The sequence below is a fragment of the Chrysemys picta genome, chromosome 1, assembly GCF_011386835.1.
Source record: "Chrysemys picta bellii isolate R12L10 chromosome 1, ASM1138683v2, whole genome shotgun sequence".
Taxonomy (NCBI): Eukaryota; Metazoa; Chordata; order Testudines; family Emydidae; genus Chrysemys; species Chrysemys picta.
Genome location: NC_088791.1, coordinates 205,017,934 through 205,043,230, shown reverse-complemented (window position 1 = coordinate 205,043,230; position 25,297 = coordinate 205,017,934). Strand labels below are relative to the sequence as shown.

The following is a 25,297-nucleotide window of genomic DNA, read 5'->3' as shown; positions in this document are numbered from 1 at the left end:
ATTATCTCCTGCAAATGTAAACAAACTTGTTTGTCTTAGTGATTGGCTGAAGAAGCAGTAGGACTGAGTGGACTTGTAGGTCCTAAAGTTTTTTTGGGGGGGGGTTGCAGGTTTTGGGGGTTTTTTTACATAATTCTACATTTGTAAATTCAACTTTCATGATAAAGAGATTGCACCACATACTTGTTTTAAGTGAATTGAAAAATACTATTTATTTTGTTGTTTACAGTGTAAATATTTGTAATAAAAATAAATATAAAGTGAGCACTGTACAGTTTGTATTCTGTGTTATAATTGAAATCAATATATTTAAAAATGTAGAAGACATCCAAAAATATTTAAATAAATGGTATTCTATTATTGTTTAACAGCACATTTAATTGAGATTCTTCTTCTTTCGTATGGCTTGGGTAGGTAGCAACAACTACAAATTTATATCTAAGTTTGATAGCCAGCACATTGCCTCAGCACTGAGCTGGTGAATGTCCTTCAGGCTCCTGGGAAATGAATGAAGGGGACATTCAGATATGATGTGCTCTATTGTTTGTGCCTGGTGACCACAGTCGCATACAGGTGTTTGCCTCATTTTCCAGTTATAGAGGATGTGTCCACATCCCCATGAGATGTCCTGATGCAATTCAATCTCCACCAGTCTTTCTAACATAAATCAAAACCTGGTGGTTCCTCAACAGGACCAATGGCAAGCTGTTTCTTTTGAATGGTCGAAGTGCTCCATGTGACTCTCCATTGAGCCTCAGCATCAAAGTTGGGTGTAAGGATCTTGATACAGTTCCATAGAGGGTTGCGGGATTTTAATCTAGTTTTTGGCTGGTTCTGCAGGTCATGGTGCAGTGGGATCAAAATTAATTTTTTTAATTGCAATTAATTTTTTTAATCTCTTGACAGCCCTAGTCAATACATATATTATGGTTGATTCCGTTTAATATTAATAATGTTCCCAGATCCTTTAGCCTAAAACCAGGGGATTTACAATGTCTTTTGTAGAAGAGGGAACTCTTGATAATTAATACCCCCTCTTGTTGCTTCCTTTTCAAAGACTAGGGTTGTGAGATTGAAAGAGTTTGGCTTAATCTATCACACGCTCTCAAGCTGTGAAATCAAGTGAGACTGAATTTATGTTTTTACAGACATTTGAATGTTCAAGAATCATCTGTGATCAGCCCTGAGTCTGTAAATACCTCTGAGTGTAGAGTAGTGAAGTCTTCCCCCTGTGTCTGCCTCTAGCCTTGAGAGATTAAAGGTGTTAAACGACACAACTTTTGCTCTGGTTAAAAAGCACTGGCATGTATCTAAACTGGCAGACGACTGAGAAAGAAAGATACAATTTATTCATTTCTTTATTTCAAGTTTTTTCCCTGTAATCCATTTCGCTTACCTCTTGAACTAAAATATCAGAAATATTTGTTCACAGAAATGGTACTTTTTCATTCTAGCCTATGTCAAGGTGAATTTAGAATTGAAGTATTCTTTTATTTATGCTTAACCTTGAAAAAGATCCTTTCAGCTGATAGTTGACTAATCCCACAAAGAACAGAGCTGAGCAACTTTGTCCAAGCATATTTGAAGAAATGTATTATATTTCTATTAAGAAATATAGTGAAATATTAAAAACATAGTGGTTGCATACAATGAATTCATTCTCATTATATCCTTTTGAGTAACTCGTATAAGCTTTTATCCTTCCTGAGCTTCACTTTTATGACTACTAAAACTAATAAGAGACAAATAATGGAATATTGATTTAGCAACTTTTACTTTCTTAAGTTGTTATATTCAGTTCATCCGTTGCAAGTTCTGCCAAATGGAGGGTTGTATTGTGGTATAAATAAGCCCATCAGTTTGAGCAGGGGATGTTGAAATTATACCACATCTCTATAGCTATAAAATTGCAATGCATATTCGTGCCATCTGTTTTATAATGCAAAGGCAAAGAACTTGCCAATGATAGTTCTAAACAATAAATCTAGAGGTTTTTGTAGTGGAATTATTAATGTAGAAAAGGGAAAGTTGCTTGCCTTTCTTTCCCCCCACCCTTCCCTGTCCTCCAAGCTCTCCCCAATATTTGTTTAATTTAGTCATCCCTAGCTGTTAAAGTCTACTGGATCGGGGCTATAGAGCTGTGGCTCTCAGTCTTTCCAGACTATTCATACCCCTTTCAGGGGGCTGATTTGTCTTGCGTACCCCCAAGTTTCACCTCACTTCAAAAAATACCTGCTTACAAAATCAGACATAAAAATACAAGTGTCACAGCACATGGTTACTGACAAATTGCTCATGTTCTCATTTTTACCATATAATTATAAAATAAATCAATTGGAATATAAATATTGTACAGTACTTACATGTAGTGTAGAGTATATAGAACAGTATAAACAAGTCATTGTATGAAATTTTAGTTTGTACTGACTTCACTAGTGCTTTTTATGTAACCTGTTATAAAACTAGGCAAATATCTAGATGAGTTGCTGTACCCCTTAAAAGACCTCTGTGTACCCCTAGGGGTACGTGTACCCCTTGTTGAGAACCACTGCAATAGAGAATATCTTTTAAGTTGTGGATCAGTGACTCACTAGATGACTATGCTCCATTTTATCTTGTCTATTTTTGGAAGGGGCTGCATGCAGCCACCAGGGGTTTTCCTGAAGCCACAATAGCCTCCTGGGCAGAGATGGGGGAGGGGGCAAGGCAGCCCCTCTGCACGGCTTTGGCCTTGGGGCTCTGGCGGTGGGCTCTGTGCTTCAGCCTCCAATCCCTCAGCTTCAGCTGTGGGACTTCGGGCTTCAAAAACCACCTCCCCATTTCAGCCATTGGGCTCTGGGCTTCAGCAGGACTGGCCTCACTGAGCACCACGGTCAAGACAAGGAGCGGGGTGAGCTTGGGGTGTGAGACCGTGGAAGGGAGCTCAGTGCAATGGGGAGGGAGCAGCGGGGCTGGAGGGGCAATGGGGAGGCAGGCAAGGTTATGGGAGGCCGTGGGAGGCAGCGAGGATTAGAGGCTGAGTTACTGAAGTCCTCAAATAATGATTTAAAGACTTCAAGTTACAGAGAATCTGCCAATTACACTAGTTTAAGCCTGCAAGTGACCTATGCCCCCAAGCTTCAGAGGAAAGCGAATCCCCCACTCCCCCCACCCCGCCCCCAAGAGTCTCTGCCAATCTGACCAGGGGAAAAATTCCTTCCTGATCCCAAATATGGTGATCAGTTAGACCCTGAGCATGTGGACAAGACCAACCATCCAGACACCTGGGAAAGAATTCTCTGTAATAACTCAGAGCCCTCCCCATCTAGTGTCCCATCACCAGCCATTGGAGACAGGGCCGGCTCCAGGCACCAGCCCACCAAGCATGTGCTTGGGGCGGCGCCTGGAGGGGGGCGGCGCGGCGGGGCGCTCCGGCCCGAGAGCGGGGCCGCGACTGGGCTCGCCGCCCTCCCCGCGGCGCTCCTGCCGCCGGGGGCTCTCCGCCCTCCCCTCGGCACTCTGGCCGCCAGGGAGAGCGGAGAGCCCCGGCCGGGCTCGCCGCCCTCCCCCCAGCGCTCAGGCCGCCGGGGAGAGCGGAGAGCCTCGGCCGGGCTCTCCGCCCTTCTCCCGGCGTTCTGGCCGCCAGGGGCTCTCCGCCTTGCCCCCGGCGCTCTGGCCGCCGGGGAGAGCGGAGAGCCCCAGCTGGGCTCTCTGGCCGCCGGGGAGAGCAGAGAGCCCCGGTCGGGCTCCCCGCCCTCCTCCCGGCGCTCTGGCCGCCGAGGAGAGCAGAGCCGCGGCGGGCTCGCCGCCCTCCCCCCGGCGCTCCGGCCGGTGGGGGATTGCTCGGCGCCCTCCCCTGCCGCGCTGGGGTGGGGGGGCGGCAGGTGGCTTTTTTGCCTAGGGCGGCAAAAAAGCCAGAGCCGGCCCTGACTGGAAATATTTGCTGCTTGCAGTTGCAGATCAGGAATAAAGGACTTTAAAAAAAATTGGCAATGCCTGAGCATTAGGGGCATAAACTTTCTTTTGAGTAGGCCTATCTCAAAATATGTACAATAGATTAGACCTGACTTTGCAAAAATGAAGCAAACACATTGATACAAAACAGGCAGTGCGTGCTGGGGCAGGTCTGGTGTTTTCCATTGTAAAGTTGTGCTGCAAACTAATCCAGGAAAGATTGTCTTATCCTATGGACTAATGTACTAAATTGTAGGCCTACTTGTTCTAAAATTCCCGTGTCCTTCCTTAAGGAGGCCCACAAACTTCTGTCTTTGTAGATATAGGCCTGTAACGCAGTGAGGGCATCTCCGTTTTTCATCAAATCCTATTCTTTTTCTTAGGAAGCTTATAAGAAAAGAGTGGCCTACCCCTATGGCAGAAACTGAAGTGAAAACATTCCAGTAAAGAAGAATGGAAGCCAAGGGAGGAGCCATAGAATCTGTGTAAGGAAGGAGATTTTGATATCAGACAATAATATGGTGATAAGACGGAACCATTTCATTATATGTCTTAAAAAAATTAATCAGAAGATTCTCTTTTTGGGGAGGAGACAAAGAGGAGGTCTTGGGGGGGCAGGGAAGGGGCGTTTCACTGAGACTCCATTACTATTTCCTGCTTGTTCTCTTTCTGCCACTACCGTCCTCTGGCCTGCACCTAACTGACATTTAAAAAGAAAAGGATGAAAGCCACTTGTTCTGTTTTTGTTTGTGTGTAAGCAATGGAAATCCATTGTTATCGTTCATATAATGCTTATTAGAGTTAAGATCAGAAGCTTGGGAAATGAATAATCCGTACTGCTGTGCTGTAACCCATGGGAATAGAACTCCACACTATTAACATGAAGAATGTTTCTTTGTTACCTTGTGTTAAAAGACTGGTGCTAACGCACCCAATGCTGACTGCAAAGGCAATTGGAAATCTGATGAACACTGACCCTATAGGAAGGTCAATCTGTTGGTTAATGCATAATTTCCTCATTCTTTCTGAAAAGAAATAAATTTCTATTATCTACTCTATTGGTTATGGGACCTGGCGTCAGGCTCCCATTAAGATTAACTGTTGATCTGTTGTCATAACTTCAGTTCCTAGAAATTACCAACCTTTTCAGTGTCATAGGTAAATATTCTGTGCAAAATATTGTGCCTGATAGAAACCATATAAAGAAACTCGGGAACCAGTCAGCTCGGAATGGGGAGAACAAAAATAAGAAAATTTACAATTTTAAAGCTGCTATAGTGGTATGCAAACTCCACTAATATTAAAGTAATGAAGTGGTTTTAATAGGACCAAATGTAAAAAATGGAGTTACTTTCACTTAGTACAGACAGAGGCCCCAATTCTGCAATGCATCATGCATGCAGACCCCTATGGAATCTTTATTACAAATATCAGAGTTGTGGGCAGAAAAGACACAGGTACCAGAATGTATATTTGGCTATTAATAATATTACTCCAGGTACCTAAATTATAGGACGGACACTGCTATTTAAAGCGACACCATCTTGAAATCTAGTCAGTTTATGAGTTAAAAAATACCTTGAGGTATTACAGCCCTACCCCTTTCCTATTTATTTAAATGTGGTTTTTGTTCCTGTTGTGATAACAGAGCACAGGGGAAACAGACTGACCATACACAAAGAGTCAAAGTAAAGAAACTGAAAAAAGATTTTTTTCCTTTAATATCTGTTATAGTACTGTTAGTTGTAAAAAAAAAAAATTAAACAAATTATTTAAGTTCACAATGTCCTTTTCTAACTGATTGCAAAAAAAGCACGTCTCTTCTAATCTGTTTTCTTGCTATTCCTGTGTTTATCACTTCAAGTATGCTTTAAACTCTTGTGTTTTTCACAGCCAGTCTGCAATGTTATTTGTTTCTAGATCAAGTATGTTTAAAATAATTATTTTTAAAGTGCTATTCTAAAGGGACAGGTAGGCTAAAGTTCATGTATTTAAAAAAACACCCTTAATTGTTTTGTTGATAATACCTAGGTATTAAAAAACGGATGGAGTCTTTAATGGAAAGCTGTAGACAAGTTCATGGGCAGTAGCCCTCCCTCTGGGTGACTACAGGGATGCCGGAACAATTTGTATAGTGGGAGTGCTGAGAGCCATTGAACCAAGCTGTAAACCCTGTATATAATGGAAACCACTTCAAGCCACGGGGTGCAGCAGCACCCCCAGCTCCAGCACCTATGAGTGACTGACTATGTACTCAGAGCTTAGAAGCAGTCTACTGATTTTAAGCAGGGTAAGTACCAATATCATTTAGTGTCTCCCCCACCCCACCAGATGTTCTGACACTGCAGGAGCACAGATAAATGTCCAGGCAAAGTGGGGAAGTTTAAGGGGCTTTTTTTTTTTCAGCTGGGCTTGAGTCCAAGTGTCCTTATAGGTGTGAGAAAAATTGCCCAAATAAATAGATGCCCAAGCAACTGTGTCTACACTGTAACCATTCTAATCTTGACCGCATGCTCGGGGTTCAGGTGATCGCCATATTTGGGGTCGGGAAGGAATTTTCCTCCAGGGTAGATTGGCAGAGGCCCTGGAGGTTTTTCGCCTTCCTCCACAGCATGGGGCAGGGGTCGCTTGCTGGAGGATTCTCAGCGATTTGAAGTCTTTAAATCATGATTTGGGGACTTCAACAGCTGAGTCAAGGGAGAGAATTCTTCCAGGAGTGGGTGGGTCAGCTTTTGTGGCCCGCATCATGCAGGAGGTCAGACTAGATGATCATAATGGTCCCTTCTGACCTTAGAGTCTATGAGTCTACATGGAGAGAGGCCTCATTTCCTGGAGGCTAGAATTAGTGAGGTAAGCAGATCATTAGGCTGAAAACAGAATGTGCTAAATGAGATAAGTAAATAGGTCAGTAGGCTAAAAAACAATGTCCGAGCCAGCTAAGATAAGAGGGAGAACAGCCAGGGAACAGTTTACTAACAATAGACAAGAAAAATCAGAAATGTAAAGATGAGATAGAGTAGGGTGAGTGTGGCTAATACATGGACAGAGCATGCTGCACAGGGATTGGTTCCTGCAATATAATCAAGCCAATTCTAAAACCTGTGATGCAATGTACTGTGTAAATGTATATAAAGGAAGAGGTTTTCTATGTAACTTTGGATGTATGCCAAATAAAGGAACTTGAGTGATTATATCGGAGTTGAACTGAGTATTTTTTGGATCCCACAGAACAGGATGAAGCATTCTCGGAGAACTGGACAAGGTATTCTGGGTTAGCCAAGTCGAAAAGGTCTTGGAGGGTATACCAACATATAAATACCTAGTTAGATAGGCCTCTTTCTAGAACAAAGAAACTATAAAGACTCGGGGTGAAACTATGATGAACTCTAGTCAGGGCGTTCTGGTTATAGGTGTCTATGCTGTGGAACATCCTACCGGAGGAGATCTGACTGAGCCCTACTCTGAGTTCAGGTTGAAATGCAAGTTCTATCTTTTTACCAAGTCCTTGCCTAAAAGACAAAATCAAGAGACTCTGTTAGAATGTAGAACTCCTTCCTTGATGGTCTTTGGTATTTTCTTGTCTTTTTAATTTTCTGTACTAGCACCTAGATAATGATTGGCATCATCTTGTAAGTGCCTAGCTAAACAGATTCAGTTAATGAAATTCAATTTATTCAAAGCAGACTGTTGACTCTTCCACCTCAGATGCACAGAGGAGGGACAGATGGTATAGATGTCAGTTTCCCTGACTTCAAGACCTTTGTCTCAGAATTGTTCGCAGCAGTATAACTAATATTTTCAGCCACTGGAAGGATTTGGGCTATCCTAACTGTACACAAAGCTTTCTCTAGTCTCCTTGTCGTCCTCCCTTTTCCCTTCTGCTCCTTGAAGTGCCTCCATAAAGAGAGATGCAGAGGGGAAACAGTAAAAAGTTGAAATGAATATTTCAATGGAGTCTTCTGTTTTGACTTTTTGTCATGGGAAGGATTAGAGTTGAAGGAATCAGATGAGGGAAACCTCCAGTACATTTTTCCTCCTGAGTTCTGTGAGCCATGATTAAAGAGTTAGCTTCTAGTCTGGGGCTTTAGCTGAAGCAAACAGAATGCAAAAAACAAAACACAAACTCTGGAGAATACCTACCAACAAGCTCCTGCAAGGAGCCATTGATTCCACTAACAGGATGACTGGTGTGGTCCCGAAACAAGCACATGACACAGGCAAGATTGTCAGTTATGGACCTGTATCAAATCTCTGATTCTTAAGGAAGTCTTGTCTGGTCTCAGCTGTAGCTTTCTTTTACGCAGAGCAATCAGCTTTGTCTAATAACCATGCTGGGCTCAGGTCAGGGCCGGCTCCAGGCACCAGCTTCTCAAGCAGGTGCTTGGGGCGGCCGCTTGGGAGAGGGGCGGCAGGTCCAGGTATTCGGCGGCAATTTGGCGGACGGTCCCTCACTCCGGCTTGGAGTGAAGGGCCTCCTGCCGAATTGCCGCCGCAGATCGCGATCGCGGCTTTTTTTTTTTTTTTTTTTTTTTTTTTTGGTTTTGGCTGCTTGAGGCGGTCAAAACCCTGGAGCCGGCCCTGGCTCGTGTGCTCTTAATATTCCCTTGTTCCCAGCAGGCTGCAGCACTCTTTTCCCTTGGCCTCTCTGGCACATTTCTGATTATCCCTTCATGGAAATGGGGCCCTACCACACAGCTGTCCTAGGCTCTGGTGCTGACTCCCCAGTAACTGAAGCACACCCTTGCCCAGAGTGCCAACCTTGCAGGGACTCTCTGTTCACAGTTTAACTCCTCAGGGGCACATGACCGGTGAAGCAAACGGACACAGTTAGGCTTTGCAAAGGTTTCTAGACACAGTTATTCTTTACTTACACTGTACAAGAGATATACAGATCCAGAACCTCTGTTTCCTCACCACTCTGGAGCATTCTTTGGGGTTTTGGTCAGAATTCTCTGGGGTGTCCAGGATCCTTCTCCTGCAGTTCATGCTTCACCTCCAAATCATGGAATCCCTCTTGTCCCCTGTCCTCCCTCAGCTTCCTTTGACTTCAGCTGATACCACAGTTCAATAGGATCCCTCTGCTACAACAGCATGCTCCTCTCTCCTATGCAAGCTTCCTGTGTGTTCCCCCTCAATGTCTCAGGCTTGATGGCTTTAAGATCCAGTGTTAGGTTCTTTGTTCTCATGTTTGGGGTATTTTTCCTCTCACCAAACCCTAGCTCTGCAAACAAACTTGGGTGAACTGGTTTCCCTGCTCAGGCACCCCTCTTTACCATACTCCTTGTTCAGTCAGACCACAGTCATTAAGGTTAATGCATCTCTGTTGTCCCAGGTCTGGGGGGACAAATTACACAGCTCTGACAGAACATGGCTGACTCCACATCTACTGAGGCATTCCATGATATAGCAGTTTCTAATATCAACCAGAATTAGTAAGTCATCCATAGACAGAGGCCCCAAATAACCACATGAGCTACTCATTGTAACTGATCTGACAAAGCTATTAAGACCAACTATTCTCCTTTGTTTAAATAAAGAGAATTGCCTCAACATAAGCCATTATACATGCGTCCCTGACAGTTTGCAGAGTTAAAAATTGATTTGGTAATGTACTGAATCGTGTACCAAATTTGTATTGTCTTGTTTGTGGTGCTTTAAAAAAAACCCACAACGTTTTAAAGTTGTGTGGTTGTTTACAGGTCTTTCATAAATAAAATCTTTCTTCAAGCCTCCCCTGAAGTTTATTTTTTGTTTAAAAGGCTATGATTTAATGTTAAACACATAATAAATTAACTTCATTTTAAGACATCAAACTTCCATATCTATTCCATTTGTTTGGGTGTTGCTTGCTGGCATTACCCTCTGAGCTGGAAAAATCTCTTTCCCAAATGATATTAATTTCCATTAAGCAACTTACTGAGGTAAAGAAAAATCTTCAGGATAGCCATTTTCAGTTGCTAGAATAAAGTGAAAAGTTGGTAAAGTAGGCTGAGCAAGGACACTAGTCCAAGAGAAGAAACCAATCTGAACAGGATTTAATTTGTCTACAGGCCTTGATTTCACTGCATTACTCAGTGGGAGTCCCTTTGTAGTGTCACTTATCTTCCGCCTCCTCCTCCCTGATGGCCTGTAACTATGGTGCCAGTGTTGTGTTTTAGTCTGTTTCTGATTGCAGGCTCTCTTACAGGCGGAGTGACAATATTTCTGCTCCAACCTTCATATGCATTTATGGTGCTTTATGAACAACAGTAGGGTTTAGGGGCAGGGTGTTTTCTAACCATCCTGTTGTACTTCTGCTACATAGATTCCACATTACTGAATATTTAACCTAAAAGAATTTGCTGATGTGTGGACTGGAGTAAAACTGAATTAGGCTTTGAAAGGCTATAATTACTAATGGTCTCCAACTAAGCAACATTCTCATGTGGAGGATAGAGGAAGGAGCAGTTTGCTAGATAATTAACAATCCTGCAAAGCTTTCCATATATACTTTGTGATAAAACAAAGCAGCTTTCTCCATCAAGGTGCTGAACATCCAGGGTGTCAGGGGGAAAATCTAGAAGCAATGGAAACTCTTCTTGGTACCAGTTTGTAGTTTCTAATTGAGTGAGTTAGCTAAATAAAGGCACAGGGCAGTGGGTTAATTCTTCATTATTATAATGCAACTACTAACTCAGAGCAGAGCAAAATGAACTAGGCTTTTTGGAGGGGTAGGAGGAGACACATGGGCTGCATAGTTCCTATCTTGTGGGGCTCTGGGCTTCATCAGTGCTAAGGTGTTTGCTTTTCACTTGCTAACACTTTCCATAGCGTAAGATTGCTTTCTTCATTGATCTGTTCTAGAGTGTCTGTCTGCCAGCAGTGGCATCCTTTGTGATGTAAGACACCATTTGGTTTTTGTCACCTATCTTTGACCTCACTGCAGCATGTAAATAAGGGCAAGCGCTCGCTTGGCCCCTGTGTGTTATGGAGCATGGGCTGAGGGCAGTACACCTGAACAATGATTCTGTTAAGTATTAAATGCTGGGCTGAATGATAGTAGCAGCACCACATTTCCACTCCACCCCCACCACTACTTATTGAAAGTGGGTGGGCCTCTCACAAGCATTTAGCATTGATATGACTCCCCTGCTCCCATTGAAACAGGAGTTTTACCAGTGGGCAGTAATTGGCCAACAGGCTGCCCTTTTGAAAAATCCCATCCTGTTTCAACTGATTGCAACCAGTTAGTGGATAATACAGAAATGAAAGCTTAAATGCTGAGAATGAAGGTTATGATACTTACCCTGAATAAATTAAGTGAAACAAAGATAGGATTACCATATTTCAACAATCAAAAGCCCCACCCTTGTTCTGCCCTAGCCCTGCCCCTACCCCTTCTGCTCCCTCCCACTTCCCACCCCCCTCAGAACTCCCAACCCTCCCCCCACTCCTTGTCCCCTGACTGCCCCCTCCTGGGACCCCTGCCCCTGCCTGCCCTCCAGGACTCCACCCCCTACCTAAGCCTCCCTGCTCCTTGTCCCCTGACTGCCCCCTCCTGAGACCCTCCCTCCCCATCCTAACTGGCCCCCTAGGACACTACCCCCTACCTGTCCCTTGACTACCCCAACCCTTATCCACACCCCCACCCCCTGACAGCCCCCCCAGAACTCCCGACCCATCTAAACCCCTCTGCTCCCTGCCCCTTGACAGCCCTGCCCCCAGAACTCCCAAACACGTCCCCCATCCTGAGACCCTCCCCCCATCCTAATTGCCCTCCTGGGACCCTACCTGTACCCTGACTGCCCAAAACCTTACACCCCTAACCAGCACCCCCCCCAAACTCCCAACCCAGCCAACCCTGCTCCCTGTCTCTTGACTGCCCCCTCCAGAACCTCCCTGCCCCTTCTCTGGCCCCCTAGCCCCCTTACCATGCCGCTCAGAACAGAGTGCTGCAGAGCAGCGGTGCTCGGACGCAGGGGAGAGGGAGAGGAGCTCCAGACTGCCGGAAGCCCGAGGCGAATGGTGATCTGTGAATGCAGGGAGGGGGAGGGAGGGAGAGGAGAGGGGAGTGGTCTCAAGTTGCAGGGGAGAGGAGGGGGAAGTGGAGGAGGGGCTCTGGCTGTCAGAGCCCTGTGCGAGTGGCATGATCTGGCCAGCTGCCCTGTCAGCCACGTGCGCTCTGCATGGGGCGGGGAAATCCGGACATTTACAAATTCCCCCGGCTGCTATTTTTAACTCAAAAAAGCCAGACATGTCCGGCTGAATCTGGCCAAATGGTAACCCTATACAATAAGGGCTAGGCCACAGGGGTTCTCAGGACAAAATTTTTTTGTGGCCTCAGAGTGTGGCCATCAACTCTTGCTGATGGCCACTCTCACACTTTCCTAAAATACTTAACTTTAGGCAAAACAAAAATATCCACATACACCTCCAAATCATAATTTATTTATTGCTAGCCAGTAAGTCTGCTGTGAAAAGTGATATTAATGTACATGTATCACTTTTACTCAGCCCTGGCAAGCCTGGGGTCAAATTAAGCCCTGGATATTGGGGTGGGGGAGTCAGCAGGGGTCTGAACCTGAAGCCCCTGGTTGGGGCATGAAGCCTAAAGCCTGAGCCCCACTGCCTGCCTGCTCCTCCAGTGCTGTATCCCAGCTGTCTCCAGAGGGAGGCAGGGCCCAACTGCTGCTGGTGGCCCCAGCAACCAACACAAAGGCAGTACATCCAGGAGCAATGGGGAGGAAGAGGAGCTGCTTCTTTGCCTCTCCATCCCAGCTCAGGAGGCTGTAGCCCCCAGAAAAGTCCTTGGTGGCCACATTTGAGAAACACTGGGCTTGGGCCTGCTCAACCTTACCTCAGAGTAGTGGGCCTATTCAAACTATTGGTAAAGGGACTAACACTATTATGCCCAAGAAGGGGTTGCAGTGGCAGACCTCAGTTTGATTGTCTAAGATAACTGATGTCACTATGTAAAAGGATAAATGGACACAATGGCAATATACAAAAACCTGTAGTAGAACACTTCAACCTCCCTGGCCACACAATAGCAGATGTAAAGGTAGCCATCTTACAGCAAAACAACTTCAGGACCAGACTCCTGAGAGAAACTGCTGAGCTCCAGTTCATTTGCAAGTTTGACATCATCAGATCAGGATTAAACAGACTGAATTGCTATCCAACTACAGAAGCAGTTTCTCCTCCCTTGGTGTTCACATATCAACTGCTAGCAGAGTACCTCACCCTTCCTGATTGAACCAACCTCATTATCTCCATACTGATTTATACCTGCCTCTGGAAATTTCCATTACTTGCATCTGAAGAAGTGAGGTTCTTACCCATGAAAGCTTATGCTCCCAATACTTCTGTTCATCTTAAAGGTGCCACAGGACCCTCTGTTGCTTTTTTAAGATAACATACAGAATTAGCATCATTTTGCATAAGTATGTAAGTGAAATAGAAGAGAGCATATGCTGTTCGTATAAGTACTATGTAGGATAAGTGGGGCTAATGCCACAGCCTGTCAAGGTTAGCTGACATCCCATTATAAGAGCACACTTTTCAAAATTGCAAGCAATTGAAAGACAACCTTACATGAGGTGGGCTGAAGTTTTCTTAACTATATGCCTCAGGCACAGGTTTTTCTGCTTGTGGAAAATTTAGCACTGATCACTCACCTGTTTCCCAGAATGAGGGTGGGGAAGATAAATGTCAGTGTTAAAATTCCCCTGACCTTCTGACAGAAGTGTTCTAGTACCCCCATGCTTTGAAGTAAAGACCTACAATTTGGCAGGCAGGGGGCTTGTGTGTCAGGGATATGCCTCTTGGCACCTGAATGTTTGTTATAAGCCTTAAAAAAGCCCACAAATGTAGTTCACACATGCTAGTGCTTTGCACTACAGTCTGAGGATTCCATCCTTACTGAGCCTGCTCAAGCCTCACAGCTCCACCTGCTGAGCAGACTGTGCCATCTAAAGAAATCAACTCATGATGCTCCCTCCACCTGGTGCAGGTGCACAGCTGGACTTTCCTTACAATAGCTTCTCTAGGCTGAGCACTGCATCTGAGAGCTTAAAGCACATGTGTGATGTGTTCAGTGACCTTCCTGGTGATATGCTGGGTACAAGGAAGCCAGCCTCATTCATAGGAGGGACAAGCCCTAGGTTGTTGCACAGAGCCAGGGGAGTAGAGAAAAGGAAAGAAGCTTGGTGGCAGAGACTAGACTTGGCTGGGTACAAGAACTGGGAGCCAGCTGAGAGCGCATGGAGAGCTTGGGGCAAGGGAAAGACTGAGAAGGAGTAGGTAGGGAATGGGAGTGGGAAGCAGGACTGGCTAGGCAGGGACTCTGGGACCAGAAATTTGATGGTATTAGACATGGTTAGAGGGGATGGGGCACAAGGGTCAATGTGCACATTTGCTTCCAGGAGGTAGCCCCTCACTCTTACCCTGCTGTCAGGATGCAAGCATGAAATCCATGGCACACTATCCCACCCACCCCTCTGTACAGTTCCAATGCTACTGCTGACACATGGGAGTAGCACAGATGACTAAGGAACTTTAATCTAGAAAGTTTTAACATACACACAAAAGCTAAGTATCAGGGGATAGCTGTGTTAGTCTATCCACAAAAAACAAGGAGTCTGGTAGCACCTTAAAGACTAACAGATTCATTTGGGCATAAGCTTTTGTGAGTAAAAACCTCACTTCTTCAGATGCATCTTTAGTCTTTAAGGTGCTACCAGACACAAAAGCTAGTTACCAATATGCAAGAGGTAGGAAATGCACAGACAACAACTTTAATTCTTGCAACTTATTTAGCCCTGTTGAGTATATTCATTATAATACTGTTGAACTGGATACATCTTCCTTCCCCCACACCCAGTTGTCATGTCACCAGCCTCCCCAACATCAATTATGATCCAGTAAAAACAGGTTTGGGGGATTAGTTAGCAATTTCCTTAACAGGCAGTAGGTTTGTGTGTAGTTTCTTCCTGCATTTAGCTTTGTAATGTCCTCACACCAACACTGCACCTGTCTACCAGTGGAATGTTTGTTTTCACCTTTTGCTTGACCTGTTCTGCTAGACCGAGCAATGAGCTTGTTGACTCAGTGGAATTTGTACTAGGATGAGATAGTTTGACAAGTCTGAGTGACCCTGTTCAAGCCCCCTCACAAGGGCCTGAGTGAGCATGACCAGAGTGGCCCCAGGACTGCATTAGAGTTCAGCATAAAGGATGGAGATGTTTCATGCTCCAAGAGCCAAAACTCAAACATTAAGCTCCACAATGTTGCTACTAGTTGGGTGAAGCATCTGTTTTGTAGCTGGGTGGTCAGAGTGGACTACTCTTTCATACCATTTTATGAATCACAGTGATCAGGATTGTGTCCAACTCCCCCAAGGTAGTTGAGATGCTAAGGTAACAAGTTCCTTCCCTGGAGAGGGTGTTTAATGCTCTCTGCTATTACACCATCCCACCAATGCACATGCTAAGTGCTTTCAGGAAGACAGGAGCATCATAAGCACATGCTTTTGACAGCAAGAGATGGAAGGCATCATTTAAACCCAAGCTAAGCTGCATTAAGCAATTGCCACTACAAGATACCAGCTATGAACAAACCAAGGCAGTCTATGCTAGTGTTAACAGAAAGTAGCAATGGCATAAGGGGTGGGGGGAGAAGGAGGAGGAAGTGGGTGAAAGTTTATAGAAACTGCTTATCCTTCCCACCACCTCTCAAGTTTGCTTTCCAAACCTTAGGAGGCTCCAGGGGTGGTCAAAGACGACCAAGAGAGCATAGGTCTTAATGCTTTTTTTATTGAGAGATACTTGTTTTACAAGCTGCATTTCTCCTCCATCTCCACCATGCAGCAGCCAGGAGTGAGATGAACAGAGCCCCCAGAAGAAGTGCTCCACTGGCCCAGGCTAGAGTCCAGGAGGATTTAGTGTTCAGAGGCAAGCCTGCCAGAAGAGAAACCTGTTACTAGATATGCTCCCAGCCTGCTCTGCTCAGGGTGGGGTAGGAATCAGGTGATCAGACATGGCCTCTTGCCCCCAGCCTCTTACTGCTCAGGACAGACTCCCACCCTCAGCTGCTAGGAGAAGTGTTGCCTCACTCTGAGGCAGCAGCTGCCACCATTTCAGATCTGACCAGAATACCTATAGGTTAGAGCCAATAATGGTGAATCAGTGCCAGTTTTTGCCCTGGCTCAGTGTCCATGTTCAGAGGCCACCAGTGTGGTGAAGGTCCCCTGGAGTTGGGCTTTGTACTACTGGACAGCTCATCTCTTATGGATCCCCTCTGGACTTAAGGGCAGATTTTAGACCTAGATCTACACCATGACTCAGGCACTTACTCAATCTATCCATGGCAGCTTCTCTCTTTGGCCTGTCCTGGAGGAGAATCATAGGTCCCCTGCTGGTGATGTGGGAAAGGCCATCCTGAAGATGCTGCTCAGAGCTCCTTCTGCCCCCTATAAGGCAAGCAAGAGGTTAGCTGTGAAACTCACCATACTCCTACACCACAAAGTTTTCCCTGTCAGGAGGGAATCCAAAGTTGCCTACTCTTGTCTTCATATCATAGCTAGGGTAATGGATTGCTCAGGGATGGAGTACAACAACATCCTTTCCATTTGGAAGCTAAATTCTTTCATAGATCAGCTCTTGTCATCCACAGCCAGTGACAGGGGGAAGTGAGAATCAAGTTATTCCTCAGTATCACAAGGGGTTTGTACCCAGACAAGAGAGCTTCATGACAGGAGCAAGCGAAGTGGATGATACTCCTAGTTCCTCAGAACAGGTTTAGAGAAACCCCGTGCCTGCCAGACACGGTTATCCCATCCTACAGGGAGAAGGGAGGCAGAAGAGCTAGGATACTCACGGACTGCAGCAGGGCAGGAGGTGGTGCAGGATGCAAGTAGGGAGGGCTGGCACACTGAGGCACTGCAGTGCAGGTACACCTAGGAGAGAGGTGAGGTGGTTAGGGCCCTGCTGCCCCAAAGCCCCTTCTAAACTGCAAGCTCCATACAGGTTTAGTGACTGCCTTTGCATCCTTGTGTCATGATATACCCTGAAGTTAAGTGTATGAGGACATGCTCAAGTTGAGGGAGCCCTCTTCACAACTGAGTGCCTTGGTGATGGTCAATGCATTTCAGGGTCACCCTCTCATTCAGGGGAAGGTGGCAACACCCTGAGGCTCTGGAGTTGCTCTTCCACCCTAGAGACTTGCTCAAGCAATGGAGCTTAATGATTCTCATCCTGCATGGATAAGTTAATCTTAAACTCATTCAATGGAAGGGAGAGAAAGTCTGGAAGAGACCAACACGGGGAGTTGCAAGCTATAGAACAGCAGAACAGACAGGAACATCACAAGTTGAGCTGGCTAGGAGTCCCTCCTTGCGCCCCCCCCCCCCCAACATGTAACAGATTAAGACTAACCTGAAGTGTTAGTTATGCATCAGTTCAACAATAAACTCCATTTTCTTATGGGGATGGATTGCCTCATGGGAGTTGTAGTTCTGATGCCCCCCTGGACTGGGCTCAGCTCCATGCTTGTATAGCACCTCCCCTCTGACCCCATGGCTTGGTGTAACATGGGACTCACTTGGAACTCTGTGCCTGATATCTTAGAACAGAGCTACAGCCCGGTGCATCAAGAGTGCTTCCACCCCACCCCCCAGTGGGAAACCTTTCCTAGGAAGGTCAGATAGCCAAGTTTAACAGTCAGCAGCTAGAGAAGAACCAGACTCCCATACATGTAGCAATGGTAGTAGAGCCCTTGCCCATCCCTGATGGAAGAGCCAGGAGGGGAAGCCAACACCATGGGATATGAAAGGGTCACTTAATTATAAGTCATACTGGGCCTGTAAATAGCTGCTGGGAAGCAGAGTCCACAAAGGTGAAGGTGCGGATGATGAAGCGCTGGTAGTGAGATGGGAACTGCAGCCTTGTGGCAGCTCCCACAGGCACCAGCTGGGTTTGGTAGTTGTCTCCTGTGTATGGGCACCTAGGAATGAGGAAAGCAGTACTTAGAAGGTGTCCTACACTCCCCAGCTCAATGTGACCCTACACCCCCCAGTCAGTCACTCACCCATCCACCAAGACTGGCCACTGTGGTTGCTGCTGAGGATTGGCACTAGGAGTGGCCCAGCACTGGTGGAGAACCAGAACCAGGTTTGGGTCAGTTCTCTGCAGGATCCGGACCTCCACGTAGATGGGGTCACGCAGGACCTTCACCACAGGGTAATCTCTGTCTGCATAGTAGGATCCATAACCCTGCTCTAGAATAAGCCAGATGGACAGAAGTCACTCAGAGTAATTAGAGAAGCTTAGTCCAATGTGTGGCTGCAGCCACACAGAAGAGGCCCAGCTTCTCCCTCCTACCCCTGCCACTGAAGTAGTCTCCAGGAATTAAAGTAGCAGAAACATAATCCTAGAGGGTTGGCAATCCTAATTCTGGGTTATAATTTAAGCTTAATCTTAGACTGTCATGTGATGAAACAGCCAGGAATACATCCAACCAAAATCAGCAACCCTACCCAGAATACATTAGCAGAGCTGCCTTTTCTTACTAGGCAGAGGAAAGGCAATTTATCTAGACAGCAGGAAGTATGTTAATTTAAAACTGAATTAGTCTGTGTGATTGGACTAACAACCCAGTTACAGCCATAACCCCATGCCAATGACTCCGTCTTATCTCCCACCCTCACCTCCCCAGACCCACTCCACACTGCATTTAGCTTCCCCTCCCATTAAGGTAAGAGCTCAGGCATAGACCAAAATCCTGCACCAAGTAGTAAGAATGAGACTTGTCCTGGGGCTGAAGAGTTAGCTACCTGTGGCAATGCGCAGCTCCAGTGTGAGGGGGCCAGGCTGGGACACAGCAGGGGGTGGTGGCAGGGTGAAGACTTGGATGCTCAGAGGGAGGAAGTTACCACTGGCAGAGTAGCTACAGCGGACATGCAACCTGATGGGGAGAGAAGCAATCAAGTCTGACAGCTAGTCAGAACCAGCCAGCCACTGGGGACATTTAGTTTGGGGGTGTAGCTGGGCACCACTCAGGAGGGAGAGGTCATGAAAGCTGTCAGGAACCCCTCCCACCCAGAAGGGGAAGGCTGCAACTGCTCAGTATTTAAGTCACCTCCTTGAGCCTCCAAAGGAGACAGGCCATGAAGTGAGCTAGGAGAATCCAGAATAGTAGGGAGTCACTCTGCAGCTCCTGGTAACTGCAATGCAAGGGTTTGCTGGAGGAGTATCTGATCTTGACCTTGACATTAGTAGAATGATCTGAACAGGGCTCACTTGAAAAGCAGCTCTACAGATGCAAAGGGGTGATTAGGAGTGAGCCTCATGAGGGTACCTGAAGGTGCTGTCCCGGGTGATAGATCCCAGACTCGAGGTTCTCACATCCTGGTCTGCCACCAGTTCGTTTTCATACACACCCATGGCCCCGTCCATCTGCAATGGAAGATCAGGCAATGACCCCTCTGCTCTGCCCCTTTCATAGTCAGGTTTGAGACAGATTAGAAGCCAGAGAATTTCCCAGTAGGGTTGGTATGGGATCAGTCTTAGGAAGGGGCCTGCCAGTGCACCTGGTTCTTGACCCACACAACCCTGCTGTTCCAGTCAAGTGACCCCATCTTAGCCTCCCCAACCTTTACCTGGAAAGTGGTGCCACAAGCAGAGAGTGGAAACTGGAACAGGACAAAGGCATTGTTTTTCACCACAGGGACACAGCTAGTACTGCTCCCACTGGCCAAATGCACCGAATCCAGGATCAGGGGTGGCAGAGTCACATCCCGAGAAACCACAATGGAAAACTGGCCATCTGGAGTGCACTGTGTGGTCACTGGAAGTGAGCAAGTGACAGATAAGACAAGGCTAGGGAAGTCCCCCCATCTCAGGGAGAGAGTCTTAGAACAGTGGGATTGGAAGCCAATAGCTTGGCCTATATCTGGCCAGAACCCCACCAAGGTCCACTATGCCCCTCTAGGGGACCCAAAGGAGCAAGTGCTAGGTGCTCAAAGGTACATTGACAATGGACTCTGTATTGACCACTGCAGCTCCAACAGGGAATGTTATGTGAATCCTGGACCATGAGTCTGGGTTTATTACTCTACATGGCAAAAAACACTGAAACAGTCTTCATTCTTATGATGGAGGAATGTTATTCTAATATCAGGGTTAAAAAACTAGCACAGCACAAGGTAAGTTGCAAGCCCTATTCAGCCTTCCATGCTAGGCTGGCCAGCCACTCCATGCCCCCCTCCCCAATGATTGGGCAGCTGTATTGGCTATTCATGTAGCCAGCAACTCACCTGTGTTGCCATAGTAACAAGGCTTCAACCTATCAGTGGGATCGTAGCAACAGCCTCGTTCTTCACAGTCTCCCTGTGTGATAGGCAGAAGCATGCAGGACAGTCGGTCCTGGCTCTGGATGGTAGCACAGACACTGGGGCTTGGAGCATCCAAGGCTGAAAGAGACAGCTGGAAATTCACAAGGAGATCAGAGCAAGAGGGAAAGAAAAAAAAAAGATGGGTGGGGCGAGAGGAGCCCCTGAGCACATGCCCTCCAGCTGGGGCTTGAGGGTTGCACTCTGGACCCATGCAAGTTTGCAGAGGCTCTGAGTTGCTCAGAGGTAAGCATGGTCCAGGATCTTGAGCACCAGGCTAGGAGGGAGGGAGGCAGCCTGCCCCCCCCTCATCCCCAAACTCTAATCCTAGCTCTGTCATAGACTTGCTGTGTAGCCTTGGGCTAAGCTCTCCCCCTGCCACACAGTCTCCCTATCAGTGAAGTGGGAAGAATGCTTAAAATGGTTTACCTCATGGGGATGAGGCGAGGATTCCTTTTACATAGCACTTCAGACTAGTTAAAATGCAGTGGTGTGGGGAGGTTTTATGCAGGACAGTGGAATCCAGCTCAAAAATACTCTGAGGCTTGAGTCCAATCTGCCTAGTTCCAGACTCAGACTATTACACTCATGTATGTTAACACCATGTTATGAGTTCTTTATAAATGGGACACCTTGATAAATTTAAGAGTGGGGGGAGGAGAGAAGAGAAAAGACAAGGGCTGTGCGCTCTTCTACAGCCTAGAACAGGGCTACTCAGACTGATGTTCAAGAGCTGCAAGTGGCTCTTCAATGAGTCTCCTGTGGTTCTTTGCAATGCATGATATCAAAAGGCTGCTTTAATTAACAATCAGGATGCTTATACTAGGTTATTAAACAATTGTAGTTGGTAAAATATCTGGTTGGACATACACACCCTTAAATTCAGCCAGAGCTGTCTAGAGCGGAGCTCTGGTAAATACTTTCAACCCCCCTGGAGTTTATACCATGGGATGGTGAAGGAGAGAAGAGAAGCAGCTCCAGGAAATACTTAGAATTTAAGGCAAGTAAATGAAACAGTGAATTCACACTACTGGGGCTCTTTTGGGTAATGTTGATTGCTAATTTGGCTTCTGAACCACTGAGGAATGAGTATAACTGTCCTAGAACAATCCCTAGTCCATGACTGGGGTCCCCAGGTGCTAATACAAATATAATTAACTCCAGGATCTGAGAAGTGCAGCCAACCAGAGGCATGGTGGGGATGCACCCTAGCAAAGGAGGATAAGCAAAAACTAGGAGGATTGTGAGTGTCATTGGCCCCATAATTGCTACCTTACCACAAGGAGGAGAGAAGGGAAACAGATGGACCTTCTCTGTTTAGGCCTCCCTTAGTGTAAGGGGAGGAAAACAGCCTCTTTAGAGAAAGCATTCACTCACCAGTAGTCAAACAGCCAAGGGTGTTTCACATCAGACACTAGACCCTTACCTGGCTGGGCAGTGTGGCATCGGAGCACCTTTTCACGGAGGGTCTTGTGCCCATCTGCAGCTGTCCCTTCAATCCCAACCACCATCAGGTAACTGCCATTCTGTGGAAGAGAAATCCACAGGAGTCAGGACTGTTAGAGCAGCATTACCAGAACCCTATGCAGGCACCCCAAGTTCACTCACCCATTCATAGATGTAACAACCATCATAGGAAGCATCAACTTTCCTGGAGCCATCTGGAGTCTGAGACACCCAAACCCCACAGATAGAGTCATTCTGCAGAGTGTGAGACTGCCCAACAGTATCTAGGGAACCCCAGGAGGCAAGAACAAGGTGGTCAGTATATAGTACAGAGGAAGGGGGTAAAGGAGTTATTTGACTAGCTATTAATAGCTCTGCAACCCTCTCCCCCCCCCCCCCAAACTTACTATAGGAGATAACATCTAGTAAGAGGATTGAAGTAGAAGAGTAGCATACAGGCACCTAACCCGCAGAGGCTATACCCCCAAGCAGCACTATTGTAAGCATGAACTCAACTCATAAGAACTCAGTTACACTAGGGATGAGCTAGCTATTAGACAAGGCTTTGATATCAGGCCACAGGAGCCAAAGGCAGAAATTCACTTCTGTTCCTTCTCAGTGTAACCACACCCTAAGAAAGGAAGACATTGCCAGGTTTTTACAGCCTTACCCTCACTTACCCCAAGCAGTCAGTTCATGGGACACCTTTCCATCCTTGTTTAGAGGCAGAGTGAACTGCAGGCTTTTCCGGCCACACACCAAGATACTAGAGTCCTCTAAAAAGCCATCCCAAGTTCCCAAAGCCAAGGGACAACACAACACACACAAGAGCACAGCTCCCAAAGGGCACCTAGTCTGCCCTACACCAGCCATACTGATTTCCTAGCAGTAACCTATAAACCACTTATGCTTAACCTGGCGCCTTTATACCTCAGAGGCAGCTATGATTGGGCAGAGCCCAGGTGAAAATTCCTTCTGTAACAGCTGAAACTAGCTTAGCCCTTTCCCTGAGTTCTATTAACACCCTCCCAGAGCCAGCAGCTGGGGGTGTTCAGTCTCATCACAATCCTTTCCTCCTGCAGGCGTAACTGAGGGGAGTGGGATTGAGCTGACTGGCACCTCCCAGGAGAAAGCAGGAGATGTAGCTGTAGCTGTGTTCATGCCCTTTTACTTATGAGTGTATTTTATTATTTTCTATTAGAACCCCAGGGAGGCTTCAAACCATTCTCCCTTCTTGGAGTTTGTTTCCTCCTGCTCCAAACTGTGTTGCTGAGCCTTGCCTTGCTGTGGAATCAGCCCACCCCTGATCTGTGATTGGAGCATCCCATGCTGCTAGGCCTTCTGCCAGGTCAGTGCTGGACTTCATTCTCCAGGCCTGTCATGAGCACTAGGTTCCCCACAGAGCATGAAGTCTCCTCTGGGACAAATACATTTAGCCACTGCTTGGTTCACACAGTGGGCTAGCAGCTGCTGGAACGTGACCAGGGGAGAGGGATAGCTCAGTGGTTTGAGCATTGGCCTACTAAACCTGGGGCTGTGAGTTCAATCCTTGAGGAGGTGATTTAGGGATCTGGGGCAAAAAAAATAGTTGGCAATTGGTCCAGCTTTGAGCAGGGGTTGGACTAGATAACCTCCTGAGGTCCCTTCCAACCCTGATATTCTATGATTCTGAGCTGCACATATGTGCAGCTGGAACAGTGAGGGGTGGGGAAGGGTCTGATCTGCCATTGCCCTAGTTACTAAATCATAACAAAAGCATATTACACCCACTAGCATACATGGCTACAGGAGAATGAGGCCTAGAGAACCTAGTTCCAGCAGGAACTGTCTTTAGTTACTCTTTGTCCTATAACCTTCCACCCCAGGGAATCCCCTGGACTACCAGAGTCTATTAGGTTTATGGTGACGTTAAGCTCACTTCTACCTCCTTTAAGCAAACATAGAGCCCCTGAACTCCCTGTGGGCCCGTGGTGGGAGGGAGGGGTCATATGGAATATGTGATGTGTCTAGAACTCTTGTGTTTCTAATGTTCATTTAAAAATATTTAAAAACAGAAATGTCATCCTGTGAGACCATACTGATCCCCACCTTGGGTCACTAGCAGTATTGGGATGCACAGCAAGTCCTCTACCACTGGAACAACTGAAATCTCTAAGTGGCATTTAGGTGCCTAAATCCCTTTGTGGACCTAGCCCAGATAGATTCAGGTCAAAAATATCCACTGATTATGAGTGTCCATGTTGAGATGATTTTTCAGAGTACTTAGCATTCTATAGCACGTAAGATATTCAAACCCAGCTCCCATTGACTTCATTAGCAACTGTGAGTGCTCAGAAGTTCAGCAAATCAGACCCCAGTGTCTCAAATCAGGCACCCAGTAAAATGAAAAACACAGTTAGTGACCACCTGTGAAAAGTCTGGTTTCAGTGACTTGCCCAGCGTCACACAGGAACTCTGTGATAGAGGCAGTGATAGATTCTAATTCTCCAGCGGAGCATTCCACTCTCTGAACCTTTTTGTTTCTGCTATCCCCTGCCTTTTTCTCTACACACCTTCTAACTTCTGCAATAAATGAAGCAGGCATCCTACACACAACAGTCTCCTTCAGTACTCAGCCATGTTCATCCCTACCTCAGGTCCATCCTGTGCACTCAATGAGACCGGGATTCTGTGGAGCAAAATAATATGTGATTGTGTAATTAAGGACTGCGTCACAATTCACATGTATAAGATGGACAAATGAAGGTTGCACAGGCAACCTTAATTTGGGCATTTCCCAATTTGAGTGCTTGATTTTACAGTCTTAATAATGTTCTGTTAATGTAATGTATGTGTGTGTGTGTGTGTGTAATACACTGTACAATTAAATTTTCATTTCAATAGTCTGAGTTCTTTTCTTTTCTTTTCTTTTAAAGGGTAATGTAATCATGTGTTACCATATTGCCCTCTAGTGGTGAAAGTCCACAGGAAACAGTTACAGATTCCTGATTGACAAGATCTTTCTTCAGCCAATATCTGACATATTTTATACAGACATAAGCTGGGACACTAAGAGTCAAAATGTTGCCCTTTTGAAGAAGAGAGTGAGTAAAAGAAAATCATTGTAGTATGTCAGACCTACCTAAATTTGATTAATTTATACTAGATATTGCCCTTTAAGTAATCAACGTTTCTCATTTCAGATCTGGGTGTGGTAAGAGTTTACAAATCTGCAGATTTGAAACACATGAATATTCAGTCAAATAACTAGCCAAATCTAGGCCCATACCTAAGCATTTTTTTCTTGCAATCGTCTTACTTCTACCTTCCCAATACAGAACAGCTTTCAAGACAGTTCATTGCGTGGAATCACAATGATCTGGCTAGCTAGGAATAGTGATTAGAGGCATAAAACTTCATGTAATGGAATTGACAAACCAATGCTTAATCTGAAATATTATTCTTCAATAGATTGATTAGACTACACAGCATCCCCAAATGTCAAAACAACAAAGAGACCAATTATCATGTAACTCCTGTCCTGGACTCTCCATTCAGTTATGATTATACTCA

At 46.0% G+C, this 25,297-nt stretch overlaps 1 protein-coding gene across 1 annotated transcript; it reads right to left on the bottom strand.

Moving 5' to 3' along the window:
* Window positions 1-15,705: 15,705 nt before the first annotated feature.
* Window positions 15,706-22,654, bottom strand: LOC101950210 (zona pellucida sperm-binding protein 4-like). Its single transcript, XM_042859171.2, has 12 exons — window positions 22,426-22,654; window positions 21,908-22,029; window positions 21,726-21,825; window positions 20,225-20,380; window positions 19,568-19,755; window positions 19,267-19,364; window positions 18,743-18,873; window positions 17,998-18,187; window positions 17,766-17,913; window positions 16,789-16,867; window positions 16,265-16,381; window positions 15,706-15,869 (listed from the first exon to the last, which is right to left on the bottom strand). The coding sequence occupies exons 1-12, from the start codon at window positions 22,616-22,618 to the stop codon at window positions 15,724-15,726; spliced, it is 1,668 nt and encodes a 555-aa protein (XP_042715105.2). The 5' UTR covers window positions 22,619-22,654; the 3' UTR covers window positions 15,706-15,723.
* Between the last annotated feature and the right edge of the window lie 2,643 nt (window positions 22,655-25,297).